The 23,885-nt window shown below is 40.8% G+C and overlaps 1 protein-coding gene across 2 annotated transcripts in view; it reads right to left on the bottom strand.

Annotated features, from left to right (window-relative positions):
- CAST (calpastatin) overlaps positions 1–23,885 on the bottom strand; it is a 112,429-nt gene that overhangs the window by 48,705 nt on the left and 39,839 nt on the right. The window contains exons 1-2 of one of the 2 annotated variants that reach the window (XM_008055041.2): positions 23,631–23,727; positions 3,771–3,830 (exon numbers count right to left, since the gene is read on the bottom strand). In XM_008055041.2, the coding sequence (XP_008053232.1) occupies positions 3,771–3,830 (60 nt within the window). In that variant the 5' untranslated portion in view covers positions 23,631–23,727. Of the gene's footprint in view, positions 1–3,770; positions 3,831–23,630; positions 23,728–23,885 lie in introns of those variants that run through there. The other variant, XM_021710911.1, reaches the window with a different exon arrangement.

The raw sequence follows: 23,885 nt of genomic DNA, 5'->3' as shown, positions 1-23,885 counted from the left end.
ATAGTCCGCCCCTCCAACGGTCTGAGGGACAGTGAACTGGCCCCCTGTTTTAAAAGTTTGAGGACCCCTGCCTAAGGTCCTAAGTAAATATTTGTTTGAATTTATATTTTGTTCAGTAGGATTTCCATTAATAAAATGAATTTTTCATTCCTTCTTTTTCTCTTCCTTCCCTGTGTAAATGCTACATAAGTAATATTTTCCCACCTGTCTTTCCAATGTTTGGCTATGATCAAATAATAATCACAGGTGTTATTGAAAATTGTGAAATTCTGAAAACACATTCTTTAAAAAAATTTTCTAAATATATGGTGCATGGATTTTTATTGGGCATATCAGAGCCCTATATTTAGAGATCTAATTTAAAATTCTAGAAATGGTTCTGAAGAACTGGTTGTAATTTAGAAACTTTAATGTGACATTTTATAGTTTACCCAACTAAAGTTTACTTGTGTTAAAAAAAAAAAAGTTAATTCCTTAAGTACATGCATGTATTCTCTATATAGGCAAGATATAAAATCAGAAATAAACTTGGTTAAATATTTTATGAACTTTTAAAGAAAGATTAAAAATTAGGTCTAATGCTTCCTGCCATTTATTTTCCTTTTGTCTGCTTTACTGTTTCAGCACAGACTTCTATTTTTTATTGTCTGAAGAGGTTGAGGTCAAATATCCTCTTCATTGAAAATGCCTTGGACTTCAGCTATGAAGATGCACACACTTCCCTTACATAATGGTCCCTCGTTATGCCGACACACTGTTTGGGGAAGGAAATAAAGTTCATGATTGAAGAAATGTCGTTAAATAAATTTTAAATTTTGGGTCCTTTCACACCACATCCTTGCTAATGAGTTTCTGTTTATAGTACTAACCTTCTTGAGTTTATGCAAATATAATTTATTAAATAATTGACAAGAAAAATAAGCCAGTTGGCATTGTAGTGGTTTGAATCTATTAATGGCTTCCAATTTGTAATTGGCAATCAAGATTCTGCATGTGAGAACTCCACACTATAATTAAGAATGTATGCTCACAGATACAGCAGCTTATAATTCAATGCACATTATAATCAGTAATTGCTAAATTTATTTCTATAGTGGCAGTGTTAAACATCATAATGACCATAATGACCAATGCATACCAATCACCTCTTAGGTACCAAGGACTATTCTGAGCTCTACATGTGTCAATATGTAGTCTTCATATTCTATATAAATACAATTATATAGCTATATACATGTTAGTACTCATAATAACCCTATGAGACAGATATTATTTTACTCATTTCACAGATGAGAAATTGAGGTTAAAGCAGTTAAGTGACTTCCCAAAGAAACTTATGGTGGACCTAGGATTGTGTGTTCTCAGCCACTGCACTGGTTCTCCAGTATTGGGCACAGCAAGCTCCAGCTGAGCACTTGCTATGAGACAGGCACTGTCCAAATACATTTGTTTCCTTACATGGTCTTATGAGATAGGCACTATTATCAACTTCCTCTAATCTGTACAGATAAGAAAACCAAAGCAAAGAGGAACTGTACAATATTACAGCCAATGTGGAGCTAGGATTCCAAGCCAGGCTGTCTAGTTCCAGTGTCCATGAGACACAATCTCTGGGAATTGCAGCCCGATCAGAAATGATTTGACCTTCCCTCTTACACCCAGCATTGTGACTACCAATTCTGATGTTCCAGGGGTAAGAGATACAGAACACAGATCTAGTCATATCTTCTCCTCTCAGAACTGGACTAATTTTTATGTTATAGGTGCAGAATATGACTAGAGTTCAGTATATGTATTTCTTGAATTAGAATCTCTTCTCTAAAAGCTCAAAATATTTGGAAACAAATACTCACCAAGCTCACAACATCTCCAAGACAAGACTGGTATAAACATTATGAGCCAAACATCGGAGGCACATGAAGATGATTAATGAGAATAGTGAGACTGAAATTCACCAAGGAAAGGGACTTGAGGGCAAAAGTGGTCCCTAGTCAGTTACTGGGGACATCCTGTGTATCTTATTTGCTCTCCCTCTCCTATCTCTCCTAATTTCCTCCCTTCCCTCAGTTTCATAAGACTGCCAGCAATTCTTATGACTAATGCTTGGAGAAAGCTGAAGGGTTTACTGACATTTGCTCTAGAAAACAGGGCATTCTCGAAATAAGTATTGGTCCTCAAGCTGAGACACAGGGGGATTAGAATTCGGCAACAGGTTAAAATAGAACCAAAAGGCCAAGCATGGTGGTTCATGCCTGTATTTCCAGCATTCTGGGAGGCCAAGGCAGGAGGATTGCTTGACGCCAGGAGTTTGAGTCCAGCCTGGGCAACATAGCAAGACCCTGTCTTGACAAAAACTAAACAAATTATCTGAGACTAGTGGTGCGTGCCTGTAGTCCCAGCTACTCTGAAGGTGAGGTGCGAGGATTGAGTCCAGAAGTTTGAGGCTGCAGTGAGCTGAGATCACTGCACTCCAGCCTGGGTGACAAAGCAATACTCTGTGTCTGAAAAAAAGAAAGAACTAAAAGAATACAAAGGAAATCCTATAATTCCTGCTCTTCTATCTTTTTTCTTTGGTTTTCATGAAATCTAAGTTCAAGGAGAATTTTTTTTGTAGATGTTTCTACTATAGTCTTTAATATTACTTTAAGATTAAGACTTTTAATTTAAGATTAAGCTTGATATAATTAGTGACAGCTAATAGATTATGAATCATACAATGTATATTTTGACAAGAAACTGATGTAAAATACTAATAAAAATAGAATTTTAGATAAAATAAATTTAAAAATTAAAGTGAATGCTAAATAACATTTATATGAACTTAGAGATAGTACATTTCCAGACGTTTGCAAAGTTCTCTGAAGACAGTTCAAGATAAGTCCTTAGATCCACTAGTATTAAATTATAATGCATATCATCTGGGATAGGAAACATGGGGCCAGCAAAGTAATAAGGAAGACAGAAAGCAAAAGTATGTTGGTGATTTTAAACAAGGGCAAATTAATAATAATGAAGCTGAAGTAGCCCTTAAAGGCATTATAGAATATTGAATCATAAGAATTAGTTGAGAGCATTTTGAAAATTCTCCCCCTGCAATCCTCACCCTGAAATAGCCTGCCCCCACAAAGGATTCTGAGACATACAGAGAGGGTTTAAGACAGCTTCAGCCAACTCTTCAGAACTAGTCTTATTCTACGTGACAATCCCACTAGAGGACACTCTTATTTTTCTTCTAAATTCCAAGAAATAATTGTAAGTATAAATTCCAGAACTCAACAAAAAAGTTTGTCAATAAAATGGTACCCCACTTGACTCAAATTTCAGAAAAAAAACTTTAGAAAGCATCTGAAATAACCTGTGTCTGTTTCACTTGTTTCTATGTTCCTTTGGTATAATATTTCTTATTTTTATATTTATTTGTATGTGGGTAGAATAAAACCTTTTTAGCAAGAGTAGTTAAGAATTTATACTCACTTAGACATAAAGAAATGTAGACTATCTTTAACTTAAAAATGTAAGTAAATGTAGTACCAAAAATACATTTCTAGAAACTCTAAAACTATATAGATGATATTTGAGGTAAATATGAGAAGGAAAGTTGAGTTTTCAAAGACTCCCCCCCATAGATGGGGGGGCATTTTCTTCCATAACTTAAGCTTCCTAAAACACTTAACTCATCTGTCAACAATTAGTCTACATTTGTTTTGCATTACAATACAATCAACTTAAATTAGCATTACCCCAAGTTGACCCTTGAAGGTTCTTCCTACCTTGGTTTCTGTGGGATTCATACTGGAAGACTTGCCGGTTGCACCAGAGGCGGCTGACATCTAGAAAGTCAAGGAATAGAAAGTCTGATTCTATTTCATCTAGAATCTACATGGTCCTTCAGCTCCTCTTATCCTTACTGCCATTGACTTTCTACCTTGGTTTACCCAATTTAGAACACAAAAATTCAGTATGTGGTAAAAGCCTTTGCAACCAGATCAAACCATTCAAATTTGGGGTCTGCTTTTTATTCAACAATCATGGGTAACATTCTTAAGTTCTATGATTTCCAGTTTCCCATCCTTAACTTTTCTTCAGTAGACAACCAACTACCCTAAGTTGATTATAAGAATTACTGCCGGGCACATAATTGCTCAGTAAATACTATTATTACTGTTTATTTTCAGAAAGAACACTGACTTTGAAATGACAGAATTTTGTTCAGATCCCAACTCTGCCAATTACTAGCTGTGACTTTCAGCTTTAGTTTTCCGGGTATCCAAAATAGGCCAATAACAGTTGTTTTGCAGGGCTGTAAGTATTTGAGATAATGTGTGTAAAATGTCTGGCATGTTGTAGATTCCCATGAAATTTCTAGTGCATTATTCCTAACGCATTACAGAAGACAGAAGGAATGAGGACATAACTCCAGAAAATAGACTTGGGTAAGATGTGAATTGTTCTTTCAGTGTCATGGAAGGAAGAGAGGGTGGAAATGAGGATGCTAAGGAATTCTGCTGCATCAAGTTTTCCTCTTTGGAAGGCAAGAGATGATGAATAGTCACTGAAGTATTCACAAAACATCCGTCCTGGGGATGCCTGGGGAGTGGGTAGAATCAGTCCCTGAAGTCTAATCACCTAAGTGGTGGGACATGCATGTGAATACTTGCATGGTCTTGAGCACTTACATTACAATGGTTAATATTAAATAGGACTTACATTACAATGGTTAATATTAAATAGATGACAATCATCTTTGCAAATTCTACCCTAGACTCATTTAAACCTCCTTAACATTTGAGTCCATTAGGCTTAAAAGAGCCCAGGGATTCCATCTGGCAAGAGTTGACTTCTTAAGCAATCAGCTGTCGGTAAACAGCTGCTGTGCTGCCAACAATACCCAAGAAGCCTAACATGGACTTTACTGTCTCTAATGCCTGGCCCAAGTCACTTCCGAGGCTGAGTTACAGGGCAGTAGGAGCCCATTCCTGCACCTCGCTTTCCTTCCTCTACCCCAACACACCACCACTCAAGGTAACTGCATGAAACCCACCATAACCCATGGCTGTGAACAAAATCATCTTGCCACAGACCTCAGTCAATGTAGAACTTACAGTTGGATTATCATAATTTACAGATAAAAGTCCACAGCCATAGTATGCTGATTATTCAAACAATCATATAAACTTAACTATTCCTGAGAATCCTTAGGTATCAATTGGGTACTCAATCCAGCCAAACACACACACACACACACACACACACAAGCCCCTGGTCACTGTATAGCAGGGCATACAGTGGCTTCTCACATTCTTTTTGTGATAAAAGAAAAACTGGAAGATGTATCAGGGCAGATGTTCCCCTCATCAAATTTATGGACACGCACCTGTAGTCCCAGCTACTCAGGAGGGTGAGACAGAAGGATCACCTGAGCCTTAGTAATCACCTTTAATATACAGATAAACTGATGAGGAGAACAGAATCTCATGTCTAAGGTCTACCAGACACCAGAGTTCATTGGTTCCATGAATAGTTATTCAGAACATAGTTGGTGTCAGGTGTACAGGTACTGTGTTTGGTGCTGGGGACACAGTGGTGAAACCAAAAGGCATATCTCTGCCCTCCTGAAAGTTTTAGCATAGTTGGAGAGCACATTAGCAAAATAATCACTCCAATAATTACGTGCTACAAAGGAAAGTCATAAGGTCCCATGAGAACATAGACTAGGGAGCCAGTGCCAGTGCAGGGGGTAGCTGAGACAAGTGATGCTGAGGACGTGACAGGTTATATGGCAATGGAAGGATAAAAGGCATCACTAAAAGGATTAGCATTGTAACCAGACTGAAGTACAGCTATCACAATACATTCCCTCCCAAATGACCCATGCAAATCACTCAATATACAGAGTATTAGTGATTATAAGCTTGAATTGAGGCATAAATCAGAGTAGTAAGAAGCAGAGAAAAAATGCCTTCATGTAAATCATTCTCTACCCACCCCTTCACCAATTGTTATTTAAAAAGCCATGAGGCAGGTGTTAAGGATATAGTCAATAAGACACAATCATGGCCTTGGGGAATTCAGAGTCTAGGGAGATAAACAGACATCAAGCTGCTTTATGTTCCATCTTAAGTGCTCTAGTGGAGATATGAAGACAGACCTATGGGACAGAATAAAGGTTTGCATTCTAAGTCAGTTTCAGGCCCACCTCAAATTATCTTGATGTATTGTCAAATAATTGTCAAATAAACCAATACTGGCTGGATGCAGTGGCTCACACCTGTAATCCCAGCACTTTGGGAGGCTGAGTGAGGTAAGAAGATTATTTGAGGCCAGGAGTTTGAGACCAGCCTGCGCAACATAGCAAGACCTCATCTCTACAAAAAATTTAAAAAGTTTAGCCAGGTGTGGTAGTGCATGCCTGCAGTCTCGGATTCTTGGGAGGCTGAGGTGGAAAGATCACCTGAACCCAGGAGGTTGAGGCTGCTGTGAGCCATGATCCTGCCACTGCATGCCAGACAGGGTGACAGAGACCCCCAACTCAAAAAATAAAATAATATAAACCAGCACTAATAAGAAAGACTGGCTGCAGCCAAGAAAAAAAAATGAATATTTAATCCTGTACTTAACCAACAGAACATATTTCCTGATATTCTTCAACAAATGCTCTTTAAATTTGTCTACTTGCTACAGTAAGGATTTTGGAAGTCTGCCACAGTAAACAGACATGAGAAAATGATGATATGCCTTTAAGACTTAGAAAATGGACATGGCTTTCTTCTTTCATACGTTTTGCAAAGATCTCGCAGACCCCAGCCTTTTAGCTCTTCCTACCCATTCTTGCCTAATTCATCTTCCTTCCTGCCCTGCTCATGCACATAATCCCCCCTTAAGGAGAGCCAGAAATGACTCCTGTTGCCCACTGTATCCCACAGACGATGCAGAGATCCTTTCTCTTGCTTTTAAAGTCCCCCAGTCCCCAATCTCACCTCACCTCCCAATACAGAACCTCCACTCCAGGCAGCCAGCCCATCCCTGATTTAAGGCATATCATATTCATCTCTCCCTTTATATTTTTCATAAAAGTGTCACTGGTAGTTGTGCTTCTCTCCAAATATCCAAATCCTTGCCTGCTTCCTCTAAAGTGTGTCTCACTGGTTACCAGTCTGGCATCATAACTACTGCACCACCGCCGTCAGTCTTGGTGGGCATCACCTCTCCTATCCCACCTCACATCCCCCTAGCACCAGGTACAGGGGTAACTGCAGAACCATATCCTCCACTGGATGGGGCCCCCTGAAAAGAGCTGTCTGGCTGGGCTCAGTGGCTCAGCTTGTAATCCCAGCACTCTGGGAGGCCAAGACGAGGGGATTTTCTGAGCCCACGGGTTCAAGACCTGCCCGGGGAACTTGGTGAGACCTCATCTCTACAATAAATAAAAAAGAAATTAGCTGGGTATGGTAGTGTGCGCCTATAGTTCCGGCTACTTGGAAGGCTGAGGTGGAAGGATCGCCGGAGCCCAGCAGGTCAAGGCTGCGGTGGCCGGGAGCATGCCACTGCACTCTAGCCTGGGCAACAGAGTGAGACTCCAACTCAGAAAAAAAAAAAAAAAGAGCTGTCTGTTGGGTGCACCAACCAGCTGACCCCCCCCCACTCTTCTCATCACAGATCTCCATTCAGGGCTTTTCCTGAACTCTGCAGGGTGTCTAAGTGAGGCTGTGTGAGAGGAGAAGCAAGACTCAGGACCAACCTTAACCATCTTCTGAAGTTGGATAGGAGTGGAGAGAGTCCTTTCACGCCTCGTAAGCAGGCTGAAATGGGAGAACAAGGGCTCCTGTAGAAGGGGTGAGCTCCTACAATGCTTGCTGTCTATTCTGGTGCCACTAAATCTGGCTGACAGAACACTCATTCCTTCAGCTCCTTCCTCCTCTTCACACCATGGAGTCCCTTCACTTCCTCCTTAGCTCACAGCAGGCTTTCGGCCTCTTTCCAGGCACTTCCAGCTGGTTTATGGAATCTTCACTACCTCCCCTCTAGCCATTCAGGCTCATCTCCATCTCTGCCCAGTCCCCAGCTGGCTTGGTTCAGAAAGCACAACAGAGACAGAGCAGGTCATCAGATGTGGCAGAATTCCTTCTCCCCACCCCATCTCTGGCAGCCTCCCCATATCCTCCCACTGACAGCTCAAGTCACACACCTGAGTCTGCCTTTGTTTGTTGAGGGTTACCAAGAACACCTGGCTGCAGCTACAAGTTTGAACTCCCCTTTTCCACTAGATCATCCACTACCAGTTTCCTTTTGTGTCACTGCCCTTCCCTCCTCATTCGCTGCTGTGGCATTAGGAGCCCTAAGTTCCCTCCCCTGTCCTCTGACCCACTTTCCTCTGGTAGCCTCATCCACCTGTTCCACTCTTCTTTTTGTTCTTTAATGTTCAGTTGTAAGTTGCAGCGAGGTAACCCCAAAGCTGAGAGGCTTGCGCATAAGGTTCTTTACATATTCCAAAGAAGTTACCTGAAGGTCCAGCAGAGACAAACATCGGCTTATTAGAACTTACAGGAGGCACCAATGGCAGCCAATCGATAGAAAAGGGTTCACCGATGAGGCACTGATGGCAGTGCCTCAGGGCAGAATGGCCGTTTTATAGACAAGCAAGTCAATTAATCAAATTCCTATCCCGTGTTTACAATTATATTGATTACACGTGACCACAACCTTCCTTCAGCTTTGCTTGGTCACCTGCACCCCATGACTCATCATTGGGAATAGTATACCCTTCAGGGACCAGCTTGATTAGAGGTTGCTCTCTGGCGGAGGGGCAGAAAGAAGCCTGATATATGGGGAAAGGGTCAATGTCCAGACATTTACCTCATACAAGCCCTCTGCCTTTTCTCTTGTATTATTGCTCCCTCTAAACGTCGATTTCTCGCCACAACTTTAAGTATCTTTTATCATGTGAACAATTCTTCAAACCCTAGCAATCCTGCTTTGGCCAGACTACATGATTTTTTAAAGAGAGGAGTCAAGACAGGCAAATGCAGGCTCACATCCCTGCTTCAGTGGTTATTAACCCAAATTAATTAACCTCATAGAGTTTCCATTCCCTCATTTGTAAAATGGGGGTGATACCCCCTGGCTCTGGAGTTGCTGAAGCACTCACTTTGCCCTGAAGCACCTGGATTCAAGAGCAATACTGACCTTAGTCCTTGTCTCCATCAAAACTTATTTCTACTGCCAGCCCACTCTGGTTCTAATCACCTATTGCTCACACCTGGATTACATCAAGGCCCTTCTAGTAGTTTCTGTGCCTTGTTCTCTCCAGCTCCACCTCACCCCTACCTTTATCCCTCAATCCCTTCTGTCTATGGCTGTCTGACTAATCTTTCTAAAATAAATGTGTACCAGTTTCCACACTGATAAAATATCAGTGGCTTCCCATTGTTCCTGGACAAAGTCCAGTGCCTTCTGCCTGATTTTCAGATACTCCATTATTTGGCCTCTCGCCATGGCCCACATTAAGTCTCCCTTTCAGCCAGGATGGTGTCCTTACCATCTCATGAGCACCACGTCAGGTAGCATAAGCACTGGCTAAGAATGGAAGACAGGACTCTGGCCTCAAGACCAGTAAGTGGACTTTAGCTGACATCTAATGAATGTACAACTTTGAGCAAGTTACTCAACCTCTCTGTGCCTCAGTTTCTACACATGTAAGATGGAAACAGTAACAATTCTTACTCTTTTAAATTATTTTTAAAAACTGCTTTAAGGATAAGTTATTGCTGTTGTTTAAATGTAGCCTAAAGTTGCCTCCTTACATATTTTAAATTCATCCTAGAGGCTTTTTTGTAAATAGTAAATTATAACTAAATATACAAACAGACTATAACCTACTATTGTGCTAATCACCAAATTTTGGACAATCAAAAGTGGTCAACTGTCCAAACTGTATTCAAATAAGACAAACACACCCAGCTGTAACCAATCTGTTTCTGTACTTCACTTCCATGTTCTATAACATCAATTTCCTTTTTCTCTCCATAAATCTTCTTCCACCACGTGACTCAGTTAGAGCCTCTCTAAATCCATTCTGGTTTGGAGGTTTCTCAATTCGCAAATCATTCTTTACTCAATTAAACTCTGTTAAACTTAATTTGTCTAAGGTTTCTTTTTTTTTTTTTAAACAATACGAACCAGTTATTACAGCAGTCCTTGGCTGGTGACAAGTGCTGGGCAAATGCTAGTTACAATCACCACCATCATCATCACACCCCCTTCCACCTCTGAGCCCTGCATCTTGCCATTCTCATTGCTCATGAAGCCTCTTCCCTACCCAAGTCCCACCTGCCCTACCCTTGAAGATGTAGCTCAAGATACAACACCTGTATCTGCTTTAGCTCATATGATCTTCTCAGCTCTTACAAATGTTTCTACTTCTCGCTTGAACACTTGATCCTATATTCTGTGTTGCAGGGTTACAGAGCTCTTTTCTTAGTGTGTGTCACGTCTTATCAATAAAGCTGTACATTTGTCAAGAAGCAGAGGTTACTTCTACTCCCCTCAGTGCCTACTATGGTGCTGAGTACATAGTAGTACAGAGGTGCTCAAATTTTATTTCAAATATATTGGTTTAAATTTTATTTCCATTTTTAACTGTCAATTATGGTTTAATTTAAGCAAAGAATAAAATATAGGTTTTTTGAAAGCTAGAATCTAGAACATAATAAAAATTCTAGAATCTAAAACATAAATAAATCAGAAGACTTAAGTTGCCATCTTCATGGTTTCTAAGGAAACTTGACGCCACAGGAGGTCGAGTAAACCTGCTGTGCATTGAGTTTCTCATTATGGGAATACCATGTACCCCAGAAGGTTACAGAGAGAGTCAAATCAGATACCAATGTTAGGGCTATTTAGGCAAAACACAAAACAAATATTAAAAATGTTCTAAATTAAAAAGTATGGCAAATCAGCCAGGCATGGTAGCTCACACCTATACTCCCAACATTTTGGGAGGCTAAGGCAAAGGAATTGTTTGAGCCCAAGAGTTTGAGACCAACCTTGGCAACATAGTGAGACTTCATCTCTACAAAAAAACCAAAACATTAGCCCGGCGTGGTGGCACATGCCTGTTGTCCCAGCTACTCAAGAGGTTGAAGTGAGAGGATCTCTTGAGCCCACGAATTTGAGGCAGTGGTGAGCCATGATAATGTCACTAAGCTTCAGCCTGGGTGACAGAGTGAGACCCCAACTCAAAAAAAAGATGCAAATCAATAACTAATTTTTAACTTGTAAAATTAGCTCTGCTAGAGGTACAAAAGAAAAACAAATAATATTTGTTTTCAAATAGTCATAACCTGGTTGTAAGAAACATAACCAGGTTTTTATTTAATAACACATCTCAAATAATGAAAGAAAATCATGGATGCAAAAAAAAAAAAAAAAAAGAGTTATTTCCTCACAAAATCCAAAAGACAGCAGAATGTGAACTCCATGAGGTCAGGGATTGGGCCTATCTGAGTTGCTATCCACCTGTACCCCAGAGCTCACACACAGTAGTTGGTTAACAAGTATGTGTTAAATAAATGTATGAATAAATGTATGAATACAAGAGTATTGTCTGATGGTTCAAAAGCAACATTGTATGAGTTTTATTACTTGATCATCAGAATTTTTTTTCATAGTACAGGTCAGAAAACTGGTTAGGATAACATAATTTAAACATCTAGTCATTTACATCTTTATTGTCATTAACGAAGAATTGTTCAACTTTAAAATAAACATACATATACACAAAAATCCTGAACTGCTTCCTCTAAGGTACTTGTAAAAAATAGGCTGCTGACCAGGGGCTTTTCTAAGGAAAGCACTGATGTTCCCTACAAACACCATTTCTGGGCCCCTTGAATACAGGTTTACATTTTCCTTCTGTAATCAGGGATTATTCACATCAGGAAATGAGTGCTCAGATGTCTACTGTTTGCCACGCTGTTACACAAGCCTTTAATTATTCTTGCAATGCCTTTAATTATTAAACGTAATAATGGTGCTTTTAACAAGACCTGCAATGCAGTCATCTAACAAGGTAGAGTGTTTAGTCATAACAGAAAATGTGATTCTGATGAGAGATGAACACAGGATCATCTATGAATGAAATTGAGCCATCTCTTTTAGGGAGAATGGCATTATACTAGGAGATACAGTTAGGGTGTCAAACTATACCTCAGAACATAGTATATGACAAATAAATATGATAAGATCTTAGGTACATAACAATATTATAGGTGATAAGAAGAGAAAGACCATATTTCTGAAGTACAGGTTTGGAAAATGGTTAGAAAATGCTTCATCAATAAGGCAGGGACTATTTAGTGAGTATTTGCTGTGGTGTGATCTACTAAGAGATGGGGACTTCTAGAACCTTCCGTGTGCCAGAAACTGTGGCAGATGCTTTATGTATCTGATTTCAATACATCTTTACAAAATCCTGGGAGGTAAACACTATTATCTACATTATATCGGTGAGACAACAAATAATATTTGCTAAAAAACTTATCTACGATTACACAGTTAAGAAGGGACTGAGCTTAAGCTTGAACATAAATATGACAATAATGCCAACGAACTTTTTGATATAACAAGTTGATTGTTCTCATTTCAAAATTAAAATAAGATATTTTGCTTTTATAAAATATTCTGGTAGAGGCTGGATCAGGATCGGCCTTTCAGGTGAGCAGGACTTAGAAAGGTAGGAAAGTACCAAAGGTACTCAGTACAGAATGCAACGGGTTAGATTAAGTAGGACACTACAAAATGAGGTGATTTGAACATTATCTAGGGGGAAACTGAATATGATTCCAAGTTGGCTGAATAGTACGCGGGGCATTCACAAAATATATTACATGGAAAATACAGTTAAGTTAAAAATAAAGTGCCTGAGCCCCACTTGCTCTGGGTAGTGAAGAGTACAGGAAGAAGCTCTGGCCTCAGATGCAACACGTGGGCAGACTTCAAAATAAACATCCAAACGTTGCCTGGCAACTGCAACAATAGCCTCAGCTGACTGGTGATCAGAAACCAAGCTAAAAGGGTTGTAGCAGATGTGGACCACCCCAAGTGCTTAGAAAAAATCCACCTAAGGCATGAAGTCCAGCTTCCAGTTCTGCAGGGGAACTGCTGCATCTGCATTACTTTCAAACTCCAGTTTTCTCGTGCTTTTTTTCTGGGATAATAATAATTTTGTAAGCAAGGAAAAAAGCAAGCCACACAGCCTAAATGAATCATCCAAAAATGGAAAAGCAGCATTTTCTTCTGAAGCTGTGTTCATGCCTCTACGGATCCTAGTTGATTCTCTTGATGCGTGAAATAATTCCAACTATGTCTGAACGTTGGCTGCCCAAGATTAAGCAAAACAGAGAAGTCAGACCCATAAAGGCAGTCTACTTTCTTCTCTTGTCCCTCCCCTAGAGAAGGTTTGTCAGGCTAGGATTAACATAGGCCTGTGAGTCCAGCGATTTCAGTTAACAGGCACTAAAGAGCAACGAACTGACAAACTGTGACTTGGAGCTCTGAACCTTCGGAGTCCCATAGACCAGAAACCTCATTCTAGCTTTGCAACTTTAGACAAGCTGTTTAATCCTTCCACACGTAGTTGTTTTTTTTTTTTTTTCCTCTTCATTAGATGGGTATAAACATGATATATACTTCATAAGACAGCAGTGAAGATTAAATGAGGGTGTGTTTATAAAGTGCTTGGCTCTGGGCCTGGCACATGGTCAGTCAATAAACAGCAGTGATTTTTATTATTTTATGAATGCCAATAGCCTCAAAAGTTTATTTCCTCGGCCTCAGTATGATAGCGCAGTTCGGTGGTGACCACTGCTTTGAGAAGTTACACACTCATCTTGCTTATCTTTCTCAAAGGAAAAAACCCACATTATTTTACGTTATGGCATTTTCTTTGGTTTCAAATGCATGGGTTGGTTTAGGTCCTTGTTCCAGCCAAATTAGAAAGAATAATCTTGGTAGCAAGAGTACAGATATATACAAACCCTAACAGATTAAGACCTCATCTAAAGCATGTACGGTCATTGATGATATGATTATTGTATAAGAACGAAAATTGCCTTTTTTTTTGGTTGAGACAGGGTCTTACTATGCTGCCCAGATTGGTTTTCAATCCTAGGCTCAAGCAATTCCCCTGCCTTGGTCTGCCAAAGTGCTGGGTTTACAGGTGTGAGCCACCATGCTTGGCCCAGAATGAAAAATTCTGAGCTCTGCTAAACAATGATTCCAGAAGCCTTTCAACTTGACTTCCACAGTGCATTCATTCTTTAAGTGTAGACCTAACAGAGGGCAAGAAAAACATGAGAACTTTTATGGTGCTTGAGCTATAAAATCAATTTCCGGCCTCAATATCTCCACAGAAAATGACAGACTCAATGTCTCAAACAAAAAGTGAGGAGAAACTTAGGAGAAATCTTGAGATGGAGCCAATCACACGAGGGCTGAGAAACGGGCATGGCATGTAACCATTCTTTGCAGCCCACTTTTCACTTATCATAGTCTTAATAAGAAAGCCTACACAGTGGCAATTATAACAAGGTTCTCTCATCAAATAACCAAAATGTTGATCTTCAAATAACCAAAATGAAAATGGGGAGGGAAATAACACATCATTTTGGAAACCATCTAAGAAAAACAAATTCACAAATGTATATATACTGATGGCAAGTTTAACCTTTGCAAATATTAAAGAGACACAGTTGTACCGATCTTTGCAAATAATTAAGAGGCAGTGTTGTGACATGGTTAGGAGAATGGCACAGCCACAGGGCACTTGAGTTTCACTCCCAGCTCTGTTACAGTTGTATGACTTTGAGCAAATTTCTTAACTGTTTTGTGCCTATTTCATATAATCATGCATTTCATTGTGTAACATCCCTCTTTTTCCTCAGATAAAAAATCAGGGGATAGCCTGCAGTAGGATGTGAAGAAGTTAACATATGCACAGCAAAGATAGGGTTTACTACTAGAAAAGATAGGGTTTACCACTAGGTCAACTGGAAATCAATTGGAGTATTTCACCATGATTTTAATTACACATACAGAGTTCAGGCTTCGTCATATTTAATCTTTGGAAACCTGTGAAGAAGTATAAGAACATGATTGTCAGAAGGGCTGGAGAAGGAAACAATTCTAATTTGCTAAGCTAGGTTTGGTCTGACACAAGAACACTGTGAGAATAACTCAGCAACAATACTGCAAAAATTAAAAGATTATTGAAACCAAGGGATGGCTTAAACTCAACAGCCAAAAGAGGTTAACCTTTTTTTGAACTCTGGCTATTCAGCAAAGAGATAGATTGTTCCTTAGTGATGTTAACCCTTTAGGACTAAAATTCCAAGCAACTAATGACTAATTAAGTGGTTGACTTAAAACTCAAAGTTAGAGCAAGTTATCACATGGAAGATATTTAGTTTTATAACACTGCTAGTGGCAAAATAATCACAAATTATAATCATTGAAACTATACACAGAATATGCACAAATTCATAATGATGTGATTTTTTTAGGCTAAAAATGTACATAATTATGACTGGCAATGAATACAATGTCAAGACATTGGACATGGTAACTGGTCAAACATTAAAATCTTAGTTCAGTTGTTCTTGTCACAGTGAGTAGAAATGGTCCAGGAACAAAATCATTCCTAGGCAGGGGACAGAGTTGGGGGAGAGAGGAGGAGGGTAATGGACGCCTAGAAACTTACAAAGGAGAAAAGACACCAAGAAGAGGAAGGGAGGACTGTAGCCTAAAAAGCTGTAAGCCCCTCAGGTGGACTCTGTAACTCCCTGACATGGAGAATCACTGTTTTAGGTAATTTAAGACAGGATGGCTTTCTAGTGGCTCAGTGAAGTGACAATTGTTTTCCATCATCTTTGGCTATTAATTAAGCACTTTGTTCTGGTGAAAAATTCTGTCTCTTCACACTGCATTGGTTAGAAGAAAGAAGTCAGTGCACATAAGATATTAGGATATATTTGCAAAATGACTTTTCAAAATTACCCTCCAGCTAGTTTTAAAAGGAAGATTTTTGTTGCTAACATTGCCAGCCCGGTTACTGAAGAGCCTAGATGTTTCCTAAGAAGACTGGAGCAAAGACATAACTGATGGCCCTGCCTTACCTCAAGAATTTCTGTCCTCTTTCGTATTACAGCCCTAAAGCCCAGGAACACATGATACTTGTGACTTTGCCTGTAACCCATACCGAAAATTCTTTCTAAAGCATACTATAAAGAAATCATAGTATGCTATGGGCATCACCAATGCCAATATTGCTGCCATTTTATAGGCAGATATTCTGGAACATTAGGGAAACTTCTAATGCTACATATACCCAGTACATAGCTCAGCTGCAAGGGTATTTTTTTTAAAACAGGATGCAATTTTCAGGTGACTAACTAAATTTTCAGAAAGTAATATATCTCCATCTCTGCAGATTAGGGGTCTAACACTCAAATGAAAATATGTGTTATGGGATGTGAATGAGCATATATATCATCAGGCCAAATGAACATGGGGGTGGTGGGTTTTATAATAAACTAGAACATATATTCCTCACCTAAAGGCTTTCAAACATTTTAAACACATTGTGCAAATCCACAAAATAAGTCCATATTGACAGAAGAGCCTCTTTTTGTTCCATTCATAAAAATATTGGATAAAACTTATAAAAAAAATACATAGCTAAGCTTGAAAGAAGGGAAATCACCAAGTGACCAAAAGGTTCTCTGTGAGCAGGGAGGGCTGAGGCTAAACGACTCCCGGGTATATCAGAAACAGATATAACAGCTGGGAACTGAATACTCCCATGGGAAAGGAATCCTGGCTGCAGGCCCCATGCTAAGTCACAGGCATAAAGCCAGAAGCTACTGAGAACTAACCATCTACCAGTATAAGCCTTGAAAAGTGCCCACCTGTCCAGGGCAATGACAAGGAGGTTTTCTCCGACTGGAGCTATGACTGTAAAAACAGACACGCATGAGAAAAAGAAATTCCAAACCCTTGCCACTGGGCACTCAAGGTCCAAATTTACTCTATCCATGTTGGGTAGAGGCTCCAAGTCAAGGTATTAATGAACTCTGATGGAATCTGAAATGATCCCAGTCAGAGACATACTCCAAACTACTTAGTAAAGGTGGATTTACAATATAGGAGAAAAGGGGACTCTCATAGAAAACCATCTTTGAAGATGAATTTCAAACCACATTGTACAAACTTAAACAGGAAGTTAAATATTCTACCAGAGAGTCATCAGTTACAAATATAGGAGAAATTTCACTTCGAGAAGTCAAGATAAATGAAAAGACACAAAGAAAATAATAAAAATCACAAATCAAAAATAGCCAAAAGTTAAAATTACATGTAGTTGAATAGAGATTTAAGTGACTGGAAAATAGATCTGAGGTCACTACTTAGAATACAGCACAGAAAAATAAGGAGATGGGAAATATGACAGAGAAGTTAAGGATCTTGGAAGATACAAGTTCTGGTCACCAGTTTTAGCTCCCTGTGTGGACTCCAGCCCTCTGAACCTGATATATCTTTTTGAATAAAATATTATGAAAAGGTACATGTCTAAAAGCATGTGAGGAACTGTTTTAAGCACATTGTTAGCATGAAAATATTTACGTGCAGGGACTCTGATGATTATTTGCCATAGTAATGGAGTTATACAAAAGAATTTATTTGCTTGTTAGATATAAACATAATTTCCCATTTTCACAATAAGGATTTAGAAGAAGCATACGTAACTGAAAAACATACAAGCAATTCTATTCTTTGCTGCTTTCCCTAGCTATCACCTCAGTATAGCTACTAAAGGAACAATTATGCCCAGAAGACTGAGCCCCTGGTTTCCCTATACCAACAGCATTTTCTCACACTTTCTCCAACTCTGCTCTGGGTAACTCTGGAGGTTCTGAGGTCTGGTCTAGGTCTTTGATTCTTAAGTCACCTGTACAGGGACCTCAGTCTATTACAGAGCCCAGAAAGTATGCTCGTATACCCAGCTTGTCTTAATCTCTTGTGGCAACTTTGAGTGAAATGGGAGTTGTCTAGAACATTGTCTGGGCTCCAAAAATGAGCTGTGAACATCAATTGGTTCAGTTCATGGGAGCCTCTGTAGCTGGTTAAAATTCTCATCAAGATTTCCCTGCACTGCTAAGGCCAGGAGACTAATTACAGATGGGCTTTTTATAGTTCAACCCATTTCCTTTTTTTTTTTTTTTTTGAGTTGGAGTCTCATTCTGTCACCCAGACTGGAGTGCAGTGGCAGCTCCCGGCCACCACAGCCTCAACCTGCCGGGTTCCAGTGATCCTTCCACCTCAGCCTTCCAAGTAGCCGGAACTACAGGCGTCCGCTACCACGCCTGGCTGATTTTTTGATTTATTGTAGAGATGAGGTCTCGCTGCCCAGGTGGGTCCCGAACCCGCGGGCTCAGGCAATTCACTCACCTCAGCCTCCCAAAGGCGCGGGATTACAGGCTGAGCCACCAAGCCCGGCTCAACCCATTTCTTACACTTCTGCTCAACCTATTTCTTAGAGCAGAGGTTATCAATCTTTAACAGGTGTCAGGATGTAGCCAGACAGTTCATTAATGATACCTCAGTGATTCTGACTGGGTAGGTCTCAGGTGGGGCTGGGACAAGCTGCATTTTTACCAAGTATCCAGGTGAATTTGATGCAGATACTCTCCAGACCACACATCATGAAACACAGAGAATTCTAACAATTTGCAGCACATCCCCCGCAGACAAGGACTGGGCAAGCTCCAGGCCCATGGGTTAGTCTGGAATCACCCTACTGGCCTGCCCTGTTTGAGAACACAGAACCTTCTCCTTTCTAATAAGAAGACCTTGCTTACATGCATCACTCCTTAGTAGTTGATATAGTTTGAATGGCTGTCCCCTCCAAATCTCCTGTCGAAATAGGATCTCCAGCGTGGAAGGCAGGGCCTAGTGGGAGATGCCTGAGTCATGAGAGTGGAGTCCTCATGAATTGATCGGTGCCATTCTCTCAGTAATAAGTGAGCTCTTAATCAGTTCACACATGATTTGGTTGTTTAAAAGAACCTGGCACCTCCTTCTCGCTCTCTTGCTTCTGCTCTCACCATGTGATATGCCTGTTCCCGCTTATCTAGCCAAAGGAATGAATCTACCAGGTGGCAGCTGCCAAAAATGACATCAGAAATGAGACTGAGAAAAATGAGTCCTTAGAGATAAGAGATGTGTGGAATTCAGGGGCAGGTTATTCTGACTGTTGATGGACTAGTCTATCTTCTTTTGCACTTGAGTTGGGTGGTGAAGAAAGAGGAATATGAGCAGCAAGAACCTGCAACCCTCAAAGCTTGCTTGGAGGACTGACAGCACACATCCAGGAAGTTGTGTGAACTCCAGTTAAACTGAGTAGGGCCCCAGGACGAAAAGGAAATCTCAGGCATGGCTGATACCTGATGGCTATCTACTCTGTCTATAAGTAAGGTTGTCAAAAACATCTCAACAGAAGGTCCTAGAATTCAGCCGGGTGCAATGGCTCACACCTGTAATACCAGCATTTTGGAGGCCAAGGTGGGAAGATTGCTTGAGCTCAGGAGTTCAAGACCAGCTTGAGCAAAATAGTGAGACCTTGTCTATGAAAAATCAGAAAGTGGGCAGGGTGTAGTGGCATGGTCTGTAGTCCCAGCTACTCAGGAGGCTGAGGTAAAAGGATCACCTGAGTCCAGGAGGTTGAGGCTGTAGTGAGCCATGATCATGCCACTACACTCCACCCTGGGTGGTACAAGTGCAAAAGGTCGTAGAATTAGTCAGAACTCTCAGTCCCACAGAATAGCACATGGAAAAGTGTGCAGGGGAAACTGGAGTGTCTCAGGGGAAAAGCATGGGAGGAGGTGATCAGGAATATAAAGAATGAGATAGGCCAATGCTTGGGAAGTCAGATGAGTACCAGCCTTCCGAGCAGTCCTGTCTCCAACTGGCTGTGCCTCACTAGAATAACATCTCGGTCCTTAGAGTCTGTATCTGTTGGTATTTTCTATTTGAGATTTGATCCTGGTAGCAGATCTTCTTTAAGGACTCATATTTCTAAAGTTTATTCCCAGATAAACAGGCCCCAACCTTAACCTCATCTCCCTTCTCTTAAACTTCTACGCTATTTTATAGCACCTGATAACAGTGCTATTTAACACTTTTCACATTTTCTTTTTATATTTGTTACATGAGCCATACTTTTTTTTTTTTTTTTTTTTTTTTTTTTTTTTGAGTTGGAGTCTCACTCTGTCGTCCAGACTGGAGTGCAGTGGCCGCTCCCGGCCACCGCAGCCTCGGCCTGCTGGGCTCCAGCGATCCTTCCGCCTCAGCCTTCCGAGTAGCCGGAATTACAGGCATGCGCCACCACACCCAGCTGATTTTTTGATTTATTGTAGAGATGAGGTCTCACTGCCCAGGCGGGTCTCGAACCCGCGGGCTCAGGCAATTCACTCACCTCAGCCTCCCAAAGGCGCGGGATTACAGGCTGAGCCACCGAGCCCGGCCGAGCCATACTTTTGTAAGTGTAACATCATGCCAGCTCACTATAGAAGCTCAAGGAAAAAAAAAAGGGAAAGGAAAAAAGTGTTCCTTATTCATATTTCTTATTACCTACTCTAATTTTTAGCCAAAGCACAAACAGATAAAGTGTCAAAAATGCTACTGTAAATCCTAGAGAATAAAAATGAATATTATTTTACCATTTCTCCCTAGCCAGGAAGAATCTCTGTATTATTGCAACAGCATCTTAGGACTCTATTCATATTAAGATAAAACTAATCTTTAAAAGAATCCAATCAATATTAACTGAGCAATTACTATGTGGAAGGCACCATGGTAGATGCTATGGGGGTACAAGTCTATCTTCTAGGGGTTCACAGTTGCGTGAAAGGATTGTATTCTGAGAACGGAAGTAACTATAGCCCAGTGAGACTTCATGCACCAAAGCTCATTTTTTGAAAACTGTTCTGTAAAGTGCAATAAATATGTCCCGGGGAAACAATATAGTGTGGTGGCTCTTAGTTCCTTATCCGTAAAATGGGCACAATAAGAGCATCTACCTCACACTGTATTTTTATCAGTACTCAGTACATACCTAGAACACAGTATTTTTCAGTAAGTGTAGCTATAGCTATTAGTGCTCCATTCTAATACAGAGAATGCCAACCTACTCGCTTACTAGAACCTATAACAGTCACTTTCTAATGACTTATTATTATTGGTTAAGGTAGATAATAGAGTTCTACAGGACATGGGCCAAAGAGTGTCACCTCACTAATGACAGGATTACAACACAGTTTCTACCCAAATCTCCAATGTTCAAATAAATAGACTTGCTCAGAATCTATCAAATCTTAGGAGAAGTTATAAAGTGGCCTTACAAATGGAAAGTAATGTGACCAGGTAATTACTTGTATGGCTTTTCTACAAAATAGTGCAGCGCAATTGTTCTTCACCAGGAGAGGCTGTACCCAACTGAAGGTTATTGAAATGTGTGAGCGTGCCCTTCGTCCTGCTCTGGCATTCAGTGGGAGCAAACAGCTCTGTCCAATTCAGAACTTTTAACCAATGCCAAGAGTATTCCTGTGAGAAACACTAGGTAGATGACACTTCTGAGTCAAGAACCATTCACAGAGAAAAAATGCGATGTTTGTGTAGACCCATTACACTTTTCCAGCATGCAGATTATTAATTCAGTTTATCAGAAAAACTAAGGGGCAAAATGTATTCCTTTTATGAGGTACAATGAAGCACAATGCCAATGCTAAAACATATATTCCCGATTCACAGGATCTCCAAAATGAAGAAGTTGGAAGTTATAATGAAAAAGAAGATACAAAGGAGAACTTGTGTTATGGATTTTTTATTTAAACAGGACTGACTAATACAATAGTTCATATTTTGAGGAAAAGTAAACAGTAAAAGTAAACCTAAGAAGTAGAGATGAGATAAAACTAATCTTTTAAATCCAATAAAAAGGTGATCCGTTACAGTTTTAACAACAATCAATAGCTTTAACTGTAAATAATAAATAGGAAGAAACACTTGGCCAATTTTAAGATGTTAGTTCAAATGAAAAGAAAAGGTTTCTTTTCTTTTTGGTTTTATTTTTACAAATTGTTACTTTATGTGACATCTTTTACATTTTTATTTCAAGAGAGACACTCGGCTCAAGCAAGTTCCACCAGAGAATAACCAAGGAACCGAAACTCACCACTAAATCTATATAATCAACTTCTCTTATGCACTGGGAATCTTCTCTCAAAGCATGTGAACTGAACCGCAGCCAACATTTATGCTGGAAAGTATAAACACTGTTGCAGTCTGCAAAGCACACTTGTTTACAATAAACACCGAGTCCTTGCTGTAGACACATGGGTTCCCTCTTCTGCTTCTCTGCCATAGGGCGCTCATGTCTTCTCCATCAGTCTACAGAAGGGGCCTTTCCTTGTGCAGCATGATTTTGCTAAATTTCAACTACTTCATTTTAATCCTCTACTGCCTCCTAGAATCACGCAGCATACCCTTCCCACTACATTCTCAGCAACTCAATATTCCTTTCAGATACTGCAAAATTAGTGTGCGGGAGTTGTATTCATGCCTAGCAGCAAAACATCAGGAAGAAGATCTCTACGTTTATTATTAGAAAATACACTTTCCTCCTTTGAACAGTAGATGCCACTTCTTGCTGAGCTTCCCTGCAATGCAGAGGTTTTTGTCCTCTAGAAAACACTTCAAACAGGAGGAACTTTCCAGAGCTGCTGATTAAGCACCCCAGCCACTCTCATGCATAGGTGGGTTCCTAGAAGACTAGTCAGAGGCCCCAAGGTCCCGCCCCTTTAGGAAAGCTGTCTGAAGTCTCTACCTCATTTTCTCAAGCTGTAGGATGGGAATAAGGAACTTACCCCTTGCCTATCAATAACTGGAGAATGCTGGGTTCCTAACTCTACAGAAGAGATTGTTATGTATCTGTGAAAGCACCTTGTATTCTTGGAAGATAGAGACAAATTAATCCCCAGTTGTTCTACAACCATTTCAGGTTGTGTTCAAGGAAACAACCGAAACATGTTACAACACTGGCCACACCACACCCAGCATGTATCAGGTACACAGAAAGGTCAGAGTGAGAGAGTGAGCTCACTCTCTAAAACGGAGGTCATCCCGGAGTGGGGGCAGGGTTGGCGGAGGAGGGTCATCTCTAACCCTAGATAAAAGTGCCAAACCAAACTGACATAGCTGCTGCTTTTCTTCTTTTGGGCCAGGTCACACAAATCCCTTGTTTTGTAACCCTAAGTGTCCGATCACCAGATCCGTTCCCAGCTGAAGCGCCAGTTAACAAAGTCACTGACAGGGAGAAGCCGGCCAGAAACGCAATTAAACTTAGAACCCATTTGGAGAGAAAAGTCTCCAGGGTTAAGATAATAGTCGCAGCGCACGTCCCAAAGCCAGGGGAGTCCGCTGCCAGGTCCAGGCCCGGGACACGCAGAACAGGGGCGACACCAGCTGCTCGACTCGGAAGCACACGCAGCCCTGGAGCCTGCGCGGAAATCAGTACTCACTCGGCCTGGACTCCCGGGCCCTGGAGGCCGCAGCTTGGTTTTCAGGAGGTGTGCATTCCTGGCTGGGCTCGGCTCCCGCGGTTTCGGCGTCCCAGCCCAGTTCAGAGTGTGGCGGGGAGCGGCAGACCCCGCAAGGAGACGCAGGCTGCTCCCCGCCCCCCTTCCGGGGGCCCCGCCCTCTCTTCTAGGGGGCCACACCCTCTCCTCGACCGACTGGCCCTCCTCCCGGCGGCCCCACCCTCCCCACAGAGGCCC

The sequence above is a fragment of the Carlito syrichta genome, unplaced genomic scaffold (genome assembly GCF_000164805.1).
Source record: "Carlito syrichta isolate Samal-C Ts95f unplaced genomic scaffold, Tarsius_syrichta-2.0.1 Scaffold301643, whole genome shotgun sequence".
NCBI lineage: Eukaryota > Metazoa > Chordata > Mammalia > Primates > Tarsiidae > Carlito > Carlito syrichta.
The sequence above is the reverse complement of the archived record's forward strand: the minus strand, read 5'-3'. Positions and strand labels throughout refer to the sequence as shown.